The following is a 17675-nucleotide window of genomic DNA, read 5'->3' as shown; positions in this document are numbered from 1 at the left end:
GCTGGACAGTATATAAGTTCCATTTTAACTTATGAGCACATCCTTCTCCACCTGACCTTTTTACAGTCAGTATCTCAGTTGGTGTGTTTGTGTGTGTGTGTGTGTATGTGTGTGTTTACATCTTGATACAGTTATGGATTTTTCATCTCAATAAATATATTTTAAGTACTTATGATAGGCCACGTGCTTGTACTAAGGATAAATGGTAAACTATAGCTAATTCTAGTGTTTACAGTCTATAAGAGGAACACACTTGGGAAATGAATATAATAAAAGAAAGTGTGGTGAACACATACAATACAGAGGAGAGGCAATTTTTTACTTGGGACTTGAAGGACTCTAAGGAAAAGAGAGGGGACATAGTGGAGAAAATCTATGCCATTTGAGGATAATTGAGCTGCTTTGAGGCTGTGATGGAAGTGATTATGTCACTTTTCTGCTTGAAATCTTTTCCACAGCTTTCAGTGTAGCATTCAAATGCCTTAAGTTAGCAAGTAAGGTCATCATAATTTGCCCCTCACCCACTTCTTCGGCATCATCTCCCATCTAGGTATTCCAGATTACTTAGATGCTTTGCACTTTTCTATAGATAGATAGATAGATAGATAGATAGATAGATAGATAGATAGATAGAATGTTGTTTTTCTCTTTCTTTCTTTAAAAACTTAAATATGTCCACTTTCACCACTGATATTTAACCTAGCCTCAACTGGAAGGCCTGGCCTCAGTGATCAGACAACAAAAAGAAATGAAAGGCATCTAAATCAACAAAGAAGTAGTAAAACTTTCACTGTTGGCAGATTACATGATACTCTATATAGAAAACCTGAAAGACTCCACTAAAAATTTGCTAGAACTGATACACAAATTCGATAAAGTTACAGGATATAAGATCAATGTCCAGAAATCTGTTGCATTTCTATACACCAATAATGAAACAGCAGAAAGATAAATTAAAGAATCAGTCCCATTTACAATTGCACCCAAAACCATTAAATACCTAGGAATAAACCTAATCAAAGAGGAGAAAGACTTATACTCTGAAAACTATAAAATACTAATGAAAGAAATTGAAGAGGACATAAAGAAATGGAATAACATTCTATGCCCATGGATTGGAAGAAGAAATATTGTTAAAATGTCTATACTAGGGGCACCTGGATGGCGCAGTGGTTGAGCGTCTGCCTTCAGCCCAGGGCGTGATCCTGGAGTCCTGGGATTAAGTCCCACATCAGGCTCCCTGCATGGAGCCTGCTTCTCCCTCTGCCTGTGTCACTGCCTCTCTCTCTCTCTCTCTCTGTGTGTGTGTCTCTCATGAATAAATAAATGAAATCTTTAAAAAAAATGTCTATACTACCCAAAGCACTCTACACATTTAATGCAATCCCTATCAAAATACCATGAGCACTTTTTGCAAAGCTAGAACAAACAATCCTAAAATGTGTATGGAACCATGAAAGACCCCAAATAGCCAAAGCAAACTTGAAAAAGAAAAACAAAGGTGGAGGCATCACAATTCCAGACTTCAGGTTATATTACCTGTAGTGATCAAGACAGCATGATACTGGCATGAAAATAGACACATAGAATAGAAAACCCAGAAATGAACCCATAACTACATGGTCAATTCATCTTTGACAAATCAGGAAAGAATATCCAATGGAAAAAAGACAGTCTCTTCAACAAATGATGTTGGGAAAACTGGGCAGTAACATGCAGAAGAGTGAAACTGGACCACTTTCTTACACCAGACACGAAGATAAACTCAAAATGGACAAAAGATCTAAATGTGAGGGGCACCTGAGGGGCTGTGTCATTTAAACATTTGCCTTCAACTCAGGTTGCTGGGATCAAGCCCCATGTCAGGTTGCTGGGATCAAGCTGCTTTTTCCTCTCCCTCTATCCCTCTCCCTGCACTCATGTTCTCTCTTTCTCAAATGAATAAATAAAATCTTTTTTTAAAATGTAAAAAAATCAAATAAATGTGAGACAAGAAACCATCAAAATCCTAGAAGAGAACACAGGCAGCAACCTTTTTGACATCAGCCATGGCAACTTCCTTCTAGAAATGTCTCATGAGGCTAGGGAAACAAGAGCAAAAATAAACTGTTGGGACTTCATCAAAATAAAAAGCTTCTGCACAGCAAAGGAAACAATAAAATTAAAAGGCCACCTATGGAATGGGAAAAGATATTTGCAAATGACATATCTTAAAAAGGGTTCATACCCAAAATATATATAAATAACTTAAAAAAAACCCAATACCCTCAAAATGAATAATCCAATAAAAAAAATGGGCAGAAGACATGAATAGACAGTTTTCCTAAGAAAACATCAGATGGCCAACAGATACATGATAAGATGCTCAACATCTCTCATCGTCAGGGAAATGCAAATCAAAAATACAATGAGATATTCACCTCACACCTGTCAGAACGTGAATCCCTTGAGAATCCATCCAAGTTGATGTGCATATCAATACTTTTTTTTTTTTTTTGCATCGCTAAGTAGTACTCTGTTGTATGGATGTTACACATCCATTCACCCACTGAAGGACATTAGGGATGTTTCCACTCTTTCACTATTAGTAAGTAGCTATGAGCACTCACGGACAGGTTTCTGAATGAACATAAGTTTTCATTTCGCTGGGGTAAATGTCTAAGAGTGAGGTTAGTGGGTCACATAGTCCATTTTTAGTTTTAAAAGAAACTGCCAAACTATTTTCCAAAGTTGATGTACCATTTTACATTCCCACCAGCAATGCAAGAATGATCCAGTTTCTGTGCATCCTTGTCATTGTTTGGTGGTGTCACAATTTTCTATTTTTAGCCATTCTAATATGTGTGCAGTGATAGTCTTTTGCAGTTCTCCAGTGATTAATGATGCTGAACATCTTTTCAAGTGCTCATTTGCCATTTGTATATCCTCTTCGGTGAAATATCTGTTCAAGTCTTTTGTCTATTTTCTAATTGGATTGTTTTCTTTCTTATTACTGAGTTTTAAAGTTATTTTTGTGTTCTAGATACTAGTCATTAGCCAGACATGTAGTCTGCAAATATTTTCTCCCAGTCTTTAGCTTGCCTTTTTAAAGACAAGCTTTCCAAACACTTCTTAAAAGGGTCTTTCAGAACTTCCTGTTTGGTGAACATGTGGAGATTTGGGAAGAGTAGTGTGCTTACAGAGCACAGAAGCTTTGTGCTCCTTCCCGCATACTATATTCTATGCATCTTTTCCATCTGGCTGTTCTTGAGTTCTATATTCCTATTTTAAAAATCTAGATTAAGCAAAACAGTAAAAATAATGTAGATAATGGGAACCAGAATTGTCATTGATTTGGAAAAGAGTTATAAATAGGAGAGAACAGAGTGAATCCTCTGGTGATGGCCTGGAATTGGAGATGCAAATGGAAAATGCAATTTTCACAAACCAAGTTACCATACTCAGTTATGAAGACCACAAATAACTGAAAAAACGGGACAAACCAAGGAGGACAAGCAACAGATGATCATGAAGACAAGAAAGGAAATAACTTGAAAGAGAAATTCATCATCTGTCAGATTTCCTCTGGGAGGGTGGTGTATTGGGGGACTGTTTCTAAATGAAGGGTTCCAGGTAAGTTTCACTCCAAACATTTCATCAGGGTAGAGGCAAAAAGGTCTTGAGGCAAGTTTATTCAACTAACACGAATGTTCCTACAGAAAATGTTGCTGCCTGCACTAACTATTAAGAACAAATATAACTATCCAGGGGTGCCTGGGTGGCTCAGTCAGTTAAGCATCTGACTCTTGATTTTGGCTTGAGTTAGGATCTTGGGGTCCTGGGCTCAAGCCCTCCCTACCATCGGGCTCCATGCTCAGCATGGAGTCTGCTTGAGATTCTCTCCCTCGCTCTCCTCCTTCTCCCCCTGCTTTCTCTCTCTCATATACATAAATAAATAAATATTTTTCCAAAAAGAATAGATATAACTATCTGAAAGAATAAAAAGGCAGGGAATTTTTCACAGAACAATTTTTTAAAAAAAGATTTTATTTATTTGAGGATGAGAGCAAGAGAGAGAGAGCACGAGCAGGGCAGAGAGAGAAACAGACTCCCCACTCAGCTGGGAGCCTGATGTGGGGTTTAATCCCAGAACCCTGGAATCATGACCTAAGCCAAAAGCAGACACTTAACTGACTGCCACTCAGGGGGCTCCCCCAGAGCAAAATTTTACAGTTTTGATGAGGTCCAATTTTTCAACTCATCCCTCTGTGGATTATGCCTTTGGTTTCAAACCAAAGAACTCTTTGCCTAGTTCTAGATCCTAAAGATTTTCTTTTATTTTTGTAAAACCTTTGTAACTTTATGTTTTTCGATTAAGTCTGTGGTCCATTTGGAGTTAGTTTTTGTATAAGATTTTAGGTTTAGGACCAGGTTTAGTTGCTTTGTTTTCTTTTTTTGGTTTTTTTTTTTTTTTTTTCGGTTTTGCTATGGATATCCAATTGTTCGTCTTCACTTATTACAAAAGCTTTCCCTCCTATTTCCTTCTTTTCTATGTTTTACATTAACATCCAGGACATCGAATTGTAAAGATTCATATAACCACCATGACATTCAAGTCACAATCTGTCACCCCCAAAACTCTCACACTACCCTTTTGTTGTTACATTTTTTTCTCTACTCCTAACCCCTGGCAACCACTGATCTATTCCTTGTTACTAAACTTTTGTCTTTTTGAGAATGTCATGTAAATAAAGTCATACAGTATGTAACCTTTTGAGTCTGATCTCTGCTGGTCAGCGTAATGCCATCAAGACATAATCCATCCACGTTGTTGCATGCATCATAGTTCATATTTTTAAATGTAGTTTTCCAGTTAATTGTTGGTCCATAGAAATATGATTGAATTTTGTGTGTAGTCAACAGTCAGCTGTTGATCCCAAATGGACCTGCTCTGCTTTTCCTGCTGTTTTGGTGCTCTTCCCTTTTCAGGTCTGGCAGACACTTCCTTCCACCTACATATCAACACCATGCAGGTCTTGTGGCTGACAGTAGTCTGTCCCTGCTACTTGTATTTTGGTATTTGTGGGGATATCTTGTCTTATCAACAGTCTGTCCTAAATGTAATCCATGAGTTTTCAGTTTTGCTATCTAGTTATACTGTTTTTATGGAGGGATTCTGAGAGGTAGAAAAATCAATATTGGCCACATTGTCATTTTCCCAGAATCCTTGGATTTTTTTTTTAATCTAGCTAAAAATCCTGTGTATTCTTTAAATTTCAAACTAAAACAGTTTAATGAATATCGTGAAGCAAATACTTACGTAACCACCACGTGGGCTGGGAAAGAAAACATTGCCAAGACCCCTAAAGGTGCCTTGTTGATCCAACATCCTCATTCCCCCTTGGAGGTAACCACTATCCTGACTTTTATGATTATAATCCTCTTTTCTTTATAGTTTTACCAACCATGTATGCAAATAAATCCCTAAACATATACTTTTGTCTGCCTGTTCTACAACTTTATATAAATGGTGTCATGTTGTATGCATTCTTTTGTATCTTCTATCAGCATTACCTATAAGAATGGTCTATAACTGTGTTTAATAGTTCTACTGATTTTCGTTGATGTATATTGGTATTTCACTGCATGATTACCATAATTACTATTTTTTTGACATTTGGCTTATTTCCTACCTTTTACAATTAAAGGCAGTGCTGTTTTGTATATTCTTGTACACACAGCCACTTTTCTACAGCAGGTGTACCCATTTATGCACTCTCAACAGAATATGAGAGTACCCATCGCTGTAAATCCATGGTAGCACTTAATATTGTCAGACTTCTAAATTTTTGCCCATGTATTTAGTGTGTCATTGGTGTCCTGTGATTATAATCAGCATTTCCATGAGTACTAGTGAGGCTGATAATCTTTTCAATGGTTGATTGATCATTTGGTCATTTGGATTTCAGTTTTCATGAATTGCTTATTTATCTCATTTGCCTATTTTTCTATTGGGGTCTATATACACATAAGTACATACAAACATATACATATACACACACATACACACATCATACTGACACAGTTCCTTTGATAGTATTATGTGGCAGGTATCTTCTCCCACTCTCTAGAGTTTGAGAATTAAGATATTTGCAGTGTACATAAGAACTTATATGATGGAAGCATGAAAAATAATACAACACCAGTTTACGATTGTGAGATTTTTTCCACAATATTTGATGAATTTACATAGTGGCTAATGAAAAATTAATGCTATGAATGAAACTAATGTAAGTTTAAAATGGTAGGGACAGTAGAGACTTATGGGGTCCATATGAGTATAGCATAACGATGGAAATCAGAAAATTGAGACACCTAGATTTTCTGGTCAGCACATGTATGCTTTATTAGATAAGGATCTTATAGATTCCTACTTACTGGTTGCCATGAGAATAAGAGATCATTTTTGATATTTCCAAGTCTGCAAGTAAAGGTTCTGAAATATAGTTAGGATGACCACCCAGATCTCTATACAGTGTTCTTTCTGAATCTAAACTAATTATGAACTTTGGATTTTCTTTCACTCCCAACCTGTGTTCCCATTAGGGGAATATCTACTTTCTTCCTATTTTAAAGGGAGGTAATTTCTTTTACCAGGACCTGAAATATGGAGTGAGAATTTGTCTGTAGGCTGTGGCATTGGGTAGTGGTGGGGAGAAACCCGTCCAAGCAGCAATTAGCATCAGGCCTGACAGCTGGGGTTAACTCTGTAACCAATAGAGTTAGACCACAGACTAAACAAGGATATCCAGTCCAATTAAGCGTGGCCTTGACATTGTGCCAAACATTCTTTTTCCTGGGTTTCTGGACATAGTGTTGGTCTGTCATTTATATAAATTGTTGTAAAACTAATTCTTATCTTCAACAAATTTAAGGCTTGAAAATAAAGCATATGAATAATAACCTACTTTAGTAGTTAATTAAACATAATTAAAAATGTTTATACATTTTAAAATGTGAATTTCATCTACCACTTTTTATTTGGTATATTTTTTAGTATTTATTTAGATAAATACCAAACTGCTTTAAAATGAACACAGGTGCATTTTATGTTCTTATTATTAGAAACTGTAAGTTATTTTTTAAAATCCCTTCATCAACAGATATATAGATTTATTATCAAGCAGATCATAATTTGAATGTAAATTTATTATTTTTTTCCTAATGTATATTGCCTCTTATGTGAGTGAATGTAATTCCAGGTAGTTGATAAGTCATAGAAAAACTTTTTTTTTAAAAGGTTAGGCAGCAGAAAAAAGTGGGAATTTTTAGAAAAAATATTTGGTAAGACATAATGGTAAGCACTGGCATTCTAGATTTTGCAGGCTTTTGATTTTTGAGGCTTATTGTCCAGCCTAATCTTGAATTTGTTTTTCCTTTGACTAGGGCACCAAGATTCTGTGTTACTCATTCATCCTCAGCTAAACATGCTGGCGCTGAACTGAAATTCTGGCATCTCCGTCAAGAGAAACCAAGGAAGGACGTTGACCCTTTTCCACAAATGGCAACCCTCTTGCCATTAAGACCTAAATCTTGCATTCCACAGATATCTGATATGCAGGTAGGGTAGACATTTATACTTTGATTTCTTTATGAAGTTTATGGTAAAATATCCATGCTTGGGTTTTGTGCACCAATACTTAAGTTTTATCATAAGCTTTTTTTTGGGGGGGGGATTGTTGTTAATGTGCATGCTGCAACAATGGGAAATTAAGAAAACCTATGGTTTGCTCTCCACTAAGCAGCCAAAGTGAGCCTTTAAAAATATTTGATCGGGTCACTCTCCTGATCTTGTCACATTTTGGAACCTACATTTTAATAGGATTCCTTGGTGACTGGTATTCAAAGCACTGCCTGTTGGTTCTGAAACTTCAGCATACACACATAAGAGTCACCCAAAGAGCTTGTTAAAATAGATTCCTGGGCTTCACTTGGATATCTAAAGTCAGGAGATCTAGTGTGGGGCCCATGGGTTTACATTTCCAACAAGCTTCCTCCCAGGCGATGATGCTCTTGCTGCTGGTTTGAGGACCACACTTTGAATTAGTGTCACTTTTGTGCGCTAATGGTTTCTTATCCATTTTTTATCCTTTCCTGACCTCCTTTGCCTGCGTGGCTTTTTTTGTGTGTGACTTCACGGATAAATCTAATCTTCCACCATTCGCCCATGTGACTAGTTAATATGCATCTTACAGGTGTAGTGTAGAGAGCACGTATTCTGATAATATGTAAATATCTGTACAAATCACATTTGAGATGTACAACATTTGAGAGGTAAGTGGCAAGATAGAGTAAGTGGTGTGGTTCCTGAAAAGGAACTTGAAGGAGAGCAGTGCTGGACGAGTATGGAAAGATTGATCTCAGCTTAGGTCTTCATCCCAGGGTTGTGAGTCCAAGCACCAGGTTGGGCTCACATTGGTTGTGGAGCCTACTTAAAAAGTTAAGATGTGATTTGTATACAGTAAAGTTTACCCTTACTAGTGTATAGTCTTATGAATTTTGACAGACATGTTCATTGTGTAACTGCCATCACAGTCACAATATAGAACCTTTATCTACCTCCCTAACCCCCAATCTATAGGGTCCTTTTGTTAGTTTTTTTCTCCATTAGTGATTTTCTGGATACTCTTCTAGTTTTCATCCAAGCCAGAAAGGCCTAAAATTTTAACTTAGGCTTTTCTCTGTACAATACACTTAATTTTTTTTTTAAGAATACTTGCTTCATTGTGGTAAAAAAAAAAAAAAAAAAAAAAAAACATAAAATCTACCATCTTAACCATTTTCAATTGTACACTTCAGTAATAAGTATATTTGCATTATTGTGAAACATATCTCACGAAGTTTATCTTGGAGGTTTAAAACCATGTACCCATTAAACAGCTCCTCTCGCTGGCCCTGGTGACCACTATTCTACATTCTGTTTTTATGAATTTGACTACTTTGTATGATACTTTTAATAAGCTCAGCCCCCCTGCGGTACCACTCATTTAACTGAGTATGGCTTAATGTGATGCTGTGTTCTGAATGAATAAAACAGATGTGAGCCCTGATACTTAGGAAGTTATGCATACACCATACTTAAGTAATTAATTTTGTTTATGGAATTCTTAAAAGAAATATTAGTAGTTGTTAGGCACCTAGAGTGTATGTAAGATTTTATTATTTATTCTGGATAATAAAACATCACAATTATATTCCTTGCTCTCTGGCAACATATATTACATTCCAGTAGAAGTTGACATATAAGAAAAATTGACATTTGCTTTCAAATTATGGAAATAACTAACCTGTAAATTTGGAAACAATACAAATCACTTCTGTTCTCGCCTACTTGTAGACAACTAGTATTATTTTCTCTTAGTCTTGTGAATTTTTCATTTTAATGCACTTATACTTTTGTATTCTATTATTTCTTTTAACATCGTCATCACATTTTCCCATGTATATCATAACTTCATAATCCTTACTTTTAAGTGTTATATAATGTTACATTTATGTACATACCATTCTCAGATCATTGTTTCTTTCCCCTATATTTGGACATTTAACTGTTTGTGTTTTTTTGATTTGTGCATGTAGCTTTTACCAAATAGTTAACTTTTACCATAAATAACATTTAATAATGGAAATAATAGCCACAAAAATAAAATGTCCAAAAATAGAAGAATATATATTTGTTAAGATACAGGTTTTTATTATGGCCCAGTGATATCCTTGCTTCCGTTCTCTGCCCTGCCACCCCAGTTCCCCATTGCCTATCCCCCTAGTTCCATCCCCCAAATTTACTTAAACCTATCTGATTATAGAATAAAGAAAAGTTTTTGTGAAGTTCTCCCTCTAGGAAAGAGTCTTCTTACACAATGCTGTGAGTAAGGATATACAAGCCTTTGCCTTTCTTCTCTTACACTCTAAAGAGTTGTAGGGATATCAGCCATCTGGTTGTATAAGAGTGGGAGTTTGGGAAGCAGGACATTTTTATTCTACTGGGAAGCATTGGGAGGTGGTAGACTGAGAGAAGAAATCTTCTAGTGATCAAAACAAATTTAAGGTAGATGGGCAGAGCTTTCTATGCTTTATTCTCTGGCCTTTTGTTCCCCTTTAAATTGCTCATTTTTCACTTTTTAAAAATTATTTTACCACTTTTTTAGAAAGAAGAATCCAACTTATTACAATGTCCTAAATCTCCCAAGAAACCACCTAGAGTAAAAACAGCAGGTCAAAAACCTTGGAAGAGCAAGTCTTTGTATCTAATTTCTTCGAAGGATGATGCAATTGAGAAAGGGTAGGTGCACCTTTTATGTGCCAAGTGTTATTCTGCAGGGGTAAGGTTTTTGAAGAATTGAAAAATTAAATAGAAAATAGAAATTGAAAACTAAATATGTTGATTTTTTTGTATGAGTTTCTTATATTTCAGTGATAGGTATTAGAGTCATGCATACTCTGAATTAAGAGCAGAACTCCTGAGATTAGTAATCTGAAATAGATGATGCCTCTAACCTCCAGCCTCTGATGAGCTGTACAGTCAGAAGACTTCTGAGAAGACTGCACTCCAATTCTTACTAGGGCACTGATCAGTAGTTCAGTATTTCTCAAACTTGTGAATTTGTAAGACTCAAGAATTTTTTCGTTATTTAACATAGCATACATATTACCTTATTCATTTAGATTTGCCCACATATGTACTCTTCTCATTGTTCTTTATTTCAAATGGGATTATTTTCCTTCAACCTAAAAAAACCACACTTTGGTGTTAACTTTGGTGTAGGATTTGCTGGGGAATAATTTTTTTGTTTACTAGTTTATTACTTCACTTTAATTCTTTTTTTCCTTTGAGATAAAATTCGCATAACATGAAATTCACCATTTTAAATTGATTTTTGATGTTTTTATTATTGTAGATTGTGCCAAGCATCAGCCTGAGGTCAAATTTAGAGTCTTCTCAGGTCTTCTCTAGTATGTGCCTTTTCCTGGACATACATAGTCACATTCTAACTTTTCTCTGCATATGTATTTTGCTTTTGAGTGTCTTAATCTTTCATGTCTGGCTTCTCAAAGGAGGAAAAAAGAGAGAAATGAAAATTGGGGAAGAAAAGGGCAATGTCTCTTTAAATTTCCTGGAAGTCACTTCAGCTTGTATGATGTAAAAAAGTGGTCCAGTTTCATTCTTTTGCATGTAGCAGTCCAGTTTTCCCAACACCATTTATTGAAGAGAATGTCTTTTTCCTATTGCATATTCTTGCCTCTTTTGTCAAAGATAATTGACCATGTAATTGTGGGTTTATTTCTGTTGCCCCAAAATTCTTAACTACATTGTTAGCGCTCTGATTTCTTCTAGCAGACTAATTTTTGTATTTCTTTCAGTTTATCTAGTTTGTCTTCAAAGGGAGAGTTGGTCTAAATCACTCTGTCTGCCATTTCCAAAAATAGCAGTTAGTGAGCTTTGTTGTAGATACTTTGCTTGCATTATATCAGTTCTTACTGCCTCCCCATGAAGGAGGCATTATCTTGATTTTTCAAGTGATAAAACAAGTAAAAAGACATATAAGTATGAATTGAGAGAAAAGTTTAATTTTGAGAACTATGCATTGTTTTTATGTTTATGTTGTGGCTAGAGTATAGAGTATTACAGCAAAAGGCAAGATACAAGCTAATGCAATGAGGTTCAGATAGTGAAATTTTTTTATATCACATTAAGAAATCTGGAGATTGTTTTCTATTCAGTGGAAAACATCTAGAGAGTTCTTTTGTGTCATTTATTAAAATTACATTATTTATTTTCAATATTGGAAGTATATGCATAGTTCAAAAATGGCAGCATGCTATCCACTTATTCTATACCTTTGTTTTTACTGAATTTATTGGAGAAGGTATTTCATAGCAGTAAATACTATCCATTACTACAGTAATAGACTATAATCTATCTATTTTTTCCATTGTTTCTTGTTCTTGTAATCTTATCTCTCCTTATGTCTGATTATCTTTCATTTTATGTCAAATGTTGTATTTGTACTCTATTGAGGGACATGGACATTATTTCCAATATTTTTCATTACTAAAAACAATGTTACAATGGATGTTCTTGTACATTTGCTGTATTTCATGTATATACGTGTCTGCAGGATAAATTTCTAAAAGTAGAGTTTCGAAATCAAAGTTAATGTGATTTAAAGGTTTTTTTTTAGATGTTACCAAATTGTATTTCTTTTTTTTTTTTTTAATTTTTATTTATTTATGATAGTCACAGAGAGAGAGAGAGGCAGAGACATAGGCAGAGGGAGAAGCAGGCTCCATGCACCGAGAGCCCGACGTGGGATTCGATCCCGGGTCTCCAGGATCGCGCCCTGGGCCAAAGGCAGGCGCCAAACCACTGCGCCACCCAGGGATCCCCCAAATTGTATTTCATAAGAGTTGTAACAATATACTCCTTTTAGCATGTATGAGAGCATTCAAGCCACTCTGTGTCTTTTTTTAAGATTTTATTTATTCATGAGAGAGAGAGAGAGAGAGAGGCAGAGACATAGGCAGAGGGAGAAGCAGGCTTCATGCAGGGAGCCTGACATGGGACCCTGGTCTCCAGGATTACGCCCCAGGCTGAAGGTGGCGCTAAACCGCTAAGCCACCGGGGCAGCCCAACTCTGTGTCTTAATTGGAGAGTTAAGTCCATTTACATTAAAAATAATTATTGATAGGTATGGACTTATTGTCATTTTATTAATTGTTTTCTGGCTATCTTGTAATCCCTTTGTTACTTTTTTTTCTCTCCTTTTGTGATTCGATGATTTTCTGTAGTAGGAAGCAATATTTTTAAGGCAGTGGAGATTTGAGCCTCTTTATATGCCTAGAGTAGTAAGTATCTAGTGGAAAGGGAGAAGTTAAAGATCCACGAGAAAGAAGAAGGTCTATGTTTTCAAAGGAGAACAGAAGGAAAGATTCAAGGACAAAGTCCATGAGATTAACCTTGGACAGAAGATAGGAAACTTTTTCCTGAAAAGGATGGAAGGAAATAAAGATAGGTATAGGTGAATATATTTGTAATTTAAGAGTTTTCAGTCGTGAATAACAGAAAAGTTGGCTAACAATGGCTTAGACAAATTTATTTTTTCTCACAGAACAAGGAATCTGAGGGTAGGCAACTGCCAGTATTGATTCCTTGGATTGGAAGTGTTAGGGCTTGAATTTTTGTAATGTTCTTGGCCATTCTTTAATAATCATTGGTGTTACAGCTCCTGACATCAGGCTTTCAAATCATAAAGAAGAAAGGGCAGTTTTCATGAATCCTTTCCTTTTGTCAGGAAAGCAAGCTTCTTAGAAGCTCCCCAGCAGTCTTTGTTTTGTATCTCAGTAGTCATAACTGTGTCACATGACTGTTTCTGGAACTTGGTCTTAGAAACTTAGTATTTAGCTTTTTCAGTATCTCAGCGGTGCTACTTATGGAGGCATGTCACTGGCAATAAGTGTTGAGTTAGCCAGTCAGTCTGCTACATCAAGGGAGAGGAAATGGAAGCATGTTGTACCTACCTTTTTGTCTGAGAAGAACATGCAAAGCAATCTGCTGGTGGATTGGAGTGCAGCTATCTTGGTGAAGTGGATGGGTATGTTTTATGGAGCTGGAAAATAAGGTTTAGAATAATTGCAGTGAGGGAGAGAGAGCTAGATAAGAAAATATAAAAAGATAATACCTACAGTCATTGGTCTAGCTCCACAGTCTTTCATGATCTCACCCCACACTGCCACATATAAATCCTTAAGAATCACACCTGTTGTGAGGGTTAAATATGATAATGTGAATTGTATTTAGCACAGTGTTTAGTATGTGTTATGTAGTGTTTACTTAAGTGGTAGTGTCCTCTTACCCTAAACAAATTAATTAACTTACTGCCTTTTAAACAAGGCTTTCCCTACTTACTTTCACATATTGCTCACTATTCTCCCCTCTAAAGAACCCCTCTAAACACACACACGTACACGCACACACACAATACATCTCCTACCCATTTTTCAGGGAAAATCTTATTTTATTCATGAGGGACACACAGAGAGAAGCAGAGATATAGGCAGAGGGAGAAGCAGGCTCCCTGATTCCGGGACCCCAGGATCACAACCTGAGTCGAAGGCAGACACTCAACCACTGAGCCACCCAGGTTCCCCTCTTAACCACTTCTTAATGGCTGGACCTGAGACTTGTACTTTTCCCCCCTTATTCTCTCATAGTGCTCAGATGCACACCTAAGATTTGGTGTCGCATGTACCAAAGGTGCTCAATATATGTTAATCAATGAGTTCTTATCCTTATAATTTAGGTTGAGGCACAGGTCAGAAAGCAACAAAGTTATTCGCTTAACATCTTTTACTGACATTTCTGAATGTCTGAAGCCCCAGCTGGATAGAAGATACACTTACACAGAAGAACCTTCGGTAAGTATTTTGAGAACTGATTTATCTGATTCTTCATTTGACTGATGTCCCCTGATTTTAGGGAATTTTTATTGATCTACCATAGTATTTTTTCTTTACTAAACAACACATTTTATTTTTTCCTTCCAAAAATATTTTTATATAAAAATTTTCCTGTTTCTTTTTATAGGACCATGTTGCTATATACTCCATTGATTACTACTTTTAAAAACAGCTGTCTTCTGGTTTTGATGTGATAACACCTAAGATACAAAATAAGACTGTCTTTTAGTTTTATTAAATTGTTAACATTTGATAAAAAATAGTATTTGATGTTATGTTTTGGAAACTTAAGATTTTTATAAAGCAGGATATTTCCAGTGTATGGCTCCCTTAATCATGTGGATTTGCTACATCAGCTACATGACAATTTTATATTCCCTAGGGATTATACTTTAGGTAGAAACTTTTGTAGTTCCCATATTGTCTGAACAATTAGAATTTTGTATAACTTTTTATTTTATTCTAAGCAAACAATTCTCCTTTTCTTCCAACTAGGTTTTTTTTCTTGCCTACCAAAATAATGGTATTTTTGGTTTTTAGAAGGCCAACAGTTAAACATCATAACATTATATTCTCACTTGAGAATATGTTTAGTAGAGGGATAAAGAGAGAGGCAGAGAGATACTATAACAATGCCTTAAATTGTTCATGCCACAGTTATCTGAAGATTACAAAGAATTCTGAGTTCCATGCAGCAAATACCAGAGTTCCTATGAACAGTACATGCCTTTTCATATTCTAAAGTCACTCTTAAAAAAAATAAAAAATAAAAAAAATAGTCATTCTTAGGTTTGGGGACATAGCCAGCTCTCTGTGTTTCAAGAATGGTATTAGGGTTGCCAGCATTGTTGGCCTCCAAATAAGAGTGTTATATGTGAACTTACATTACCATTTACATTCTGAAGGCCATGACCTGTACAGGGTGAGACTGTCCAGGGAGGAATCCCCTGAGGACAGTTAATGAGCAGCACTGAGAGACCTTGAAGATGGTTCTTTTTATAACTTTCTTGTAGCCATTATAGCATCACCTCAAGGCTAAAATAACTGTAAATATGTAGGGATGAGGCCACCAATAGAGATTTGGAAGAATCCTAAAATGGTATTGCTGTGCCTGAAACATGAAAATAACAGAGGTTGAAAAGTCGCTCTAACATTAAGTTTGCAATCGGTTTGGTTTATAATAGAATAAAGTCTGCTGCTGTAGTTGGCTCCATAAATGACTCTTAAATGACAGTCAGATGCAAACATACTGCATTAATTACTTATATGGTACAAAAATTAAGTAAGTCCAGAGGGAAAATGACAGCCTGGCGGAATTTAGGAAACCCTGTTGTACAGTGTCATAAAAAATCACCATGTTTCTGGGTGGGTCATGGACTTCTGTTTTGTTATCTAGGTTAAAACCATGACAGATGGTGCCTTGGGAGGATTTGACATGGAAAATTTGTTGCAATCTTTGTATGTAGAAAATAGAGCTGGATTCTTCTTTACTAAATTCTGTGAGCATTCAGGAAACAAGGTAGACAATAATGATTTTAAATCTAATTTTATGCCTTTACCTCATTTTAAAGTAGGAGAAGTTGAAGTAATTCAGTGCTCAAATAATTACATTTGATGTTAAACTTCCCATTTTCTCTGGTAAGAAATATGCTAAATATTTAGTGAAAATGTAAACATCTTGATCATAATTCTCTTGGTTCACTATCCTACTAGAATTACAAAGAAAAGGAAAGGATTAACTTGCATTATTTTAAAAAAAGATTTACAGAGAGTGAGAGAAAGAGCACACAAGTGGGGGGAGGGGCAGAAGGAGAGGTGAAGCAGACTCCCTGCTGAGCATGGTGCCAGATACAGGGGTTGATCCCAGGACCCTGAGATCATGACCTGAGCTGCAATCTTAACTGATTGAACAGCCCAAGTGCCCCTTGACTTGGATTATTAACAATAATTTATTCTTCTGTAATTTTGTTTCAATATAATATAAAATTCAGAGTTGATTTCTATTCTCTAATTTTCATTTTTAATAACTCTAACAATTAGAAATTGCAATGGATAGTGGAAGATTCATTGCCAGTTTTGTTTTGTTTTATTTTGCTCAAATATAAAGTATTTTACTGGCTCAATTATTAAGGTAGTGTTTGGTTTTAGTATGATATACATTTGCCCATATTTATCAAAATACCTCAAGATTTTGATTTCATACCAAAATATGTGATTACTCTTTAATTGTTAACTAGCATGTGCCTTATTTTAATGGCCAATTATGTAAGAGGCATCCATGCAAAAATATAATATTTTAGTGACAATAGCAAATTAATATTTTGTATGTTGCTAATTTGTAATCAAAAATAAGACATCTTAAATTAAACCTGATTTATGGTAACACCAAGGAGCTAAACAATTATTTATATTTGTAATTAGAGCTTTGTAAAGCTTTAATAACTGGGTGATAATGATTTGTATTTTTTCCATTTACAGTTGTGGAAGAACAGTGTGTACTTTTGGTTTGACCTACAGGCTTATCATCAGCTTTTCTACCAAGAAACACTTCACCCTTTTAAAGTATGCAAACAAGCCCAAGTAAGTAATAAATAATGGTTCAATGTGCAGGTCTAAGTACACAAAGAAATGAAAAAGTTGTGTTCTGCCCCAAACAAGAGAAATCTGGGAGTACAGGCAAAAAGGCAACAGTTAAATTGTTGCCATGAGATTACTTCATTTAAATGTCAGTAGAATATTGTTTTATAATCTGATTTGTGGGTTTCCAGTTTTATCTATTTTATTTGGTTTGCTTTACTTTCTCTTTGCTGGCAATTATTTGTTCTTCCAATAAAGGACATCCCATATTTTTTGTAATTTATGCCTTTTTGGTTTGGTTGTGAGTGATTTAAGAGAACCCTGAAGAAAGGACTTGTCATTAATCATTGAAGTGATGGGGAGCAGAGGCATTGGCCAGAGCTGTTCTCTGAGCTTTCTGCAGAAATCAGCTGTTGGACATACTCAGGCTGGTGACCTTCTAGAGGGCAGGAAAGGATGTTGACTATGTAGTATAGGATCCATGTCATCACCTGTGCTTCTGTACTACTCACCATGTAAGACAAAGACTGAGAGGTGAAGAAAAGAATATCTCAAGACCACCCTGAAGCAAAATAGAGGAGGAAGAACAGAGGATTCTCTGC

At 35.7% G+C, this 17675-nt stretch overlaps 1 protein-coding gene across 20 annotated transcripts in view; it reads left to right on the top strand.

Moving 5' to 3' along the window:
- Window positions 1–17675, top strand: part of RGS22 (regulator of G protein signaling 22) — a 131911-nt gene that overhangs the window by 47623 nt on the left and 66613 nt on the right. For all 20 annotated transcript variants that reach the window (XM_077846768.1, XM_077846770.1, XM_077846771.1 and 17 more), the window contains 5 exons: window positions 7426–7600; window positions 10188–10321; window positions 14340–14454; window positions 15893–16015; window positions 16975–17076. In XM_077846768.1, the coding sequence (XP_077702894.1) occupies window positions 7426–7600; window positions 10188–10321; window positions 14340–14454; window positions 15893–16015; window positions 16975–17076 (649 nt within the window). The remainder of the gene's footprint in view (window positions 1–7425; window positions 7601–10187; window positions 10322–14339; window positions 14455–15892; window positions 16016–16974; window positions 17077–17675) is intronic.

Source organism: Canis aureus, chromosome 14 (assembly GCF_053574225.1).
Source record: "Canis aureus isolate CA01 chromosome 14, VMU_Caureus_v.1.0, whole genome shotgun sequence".
NCBI lineage: Eukaryota > Metazoa > Chordata > Mammalia > Carnivora > Canidae > Canis > Canis aureus.
Note: the sequence above shows the minus strand (reverse complement) of the source record. Positions and strands in the feature narration are given on the sequence as shown.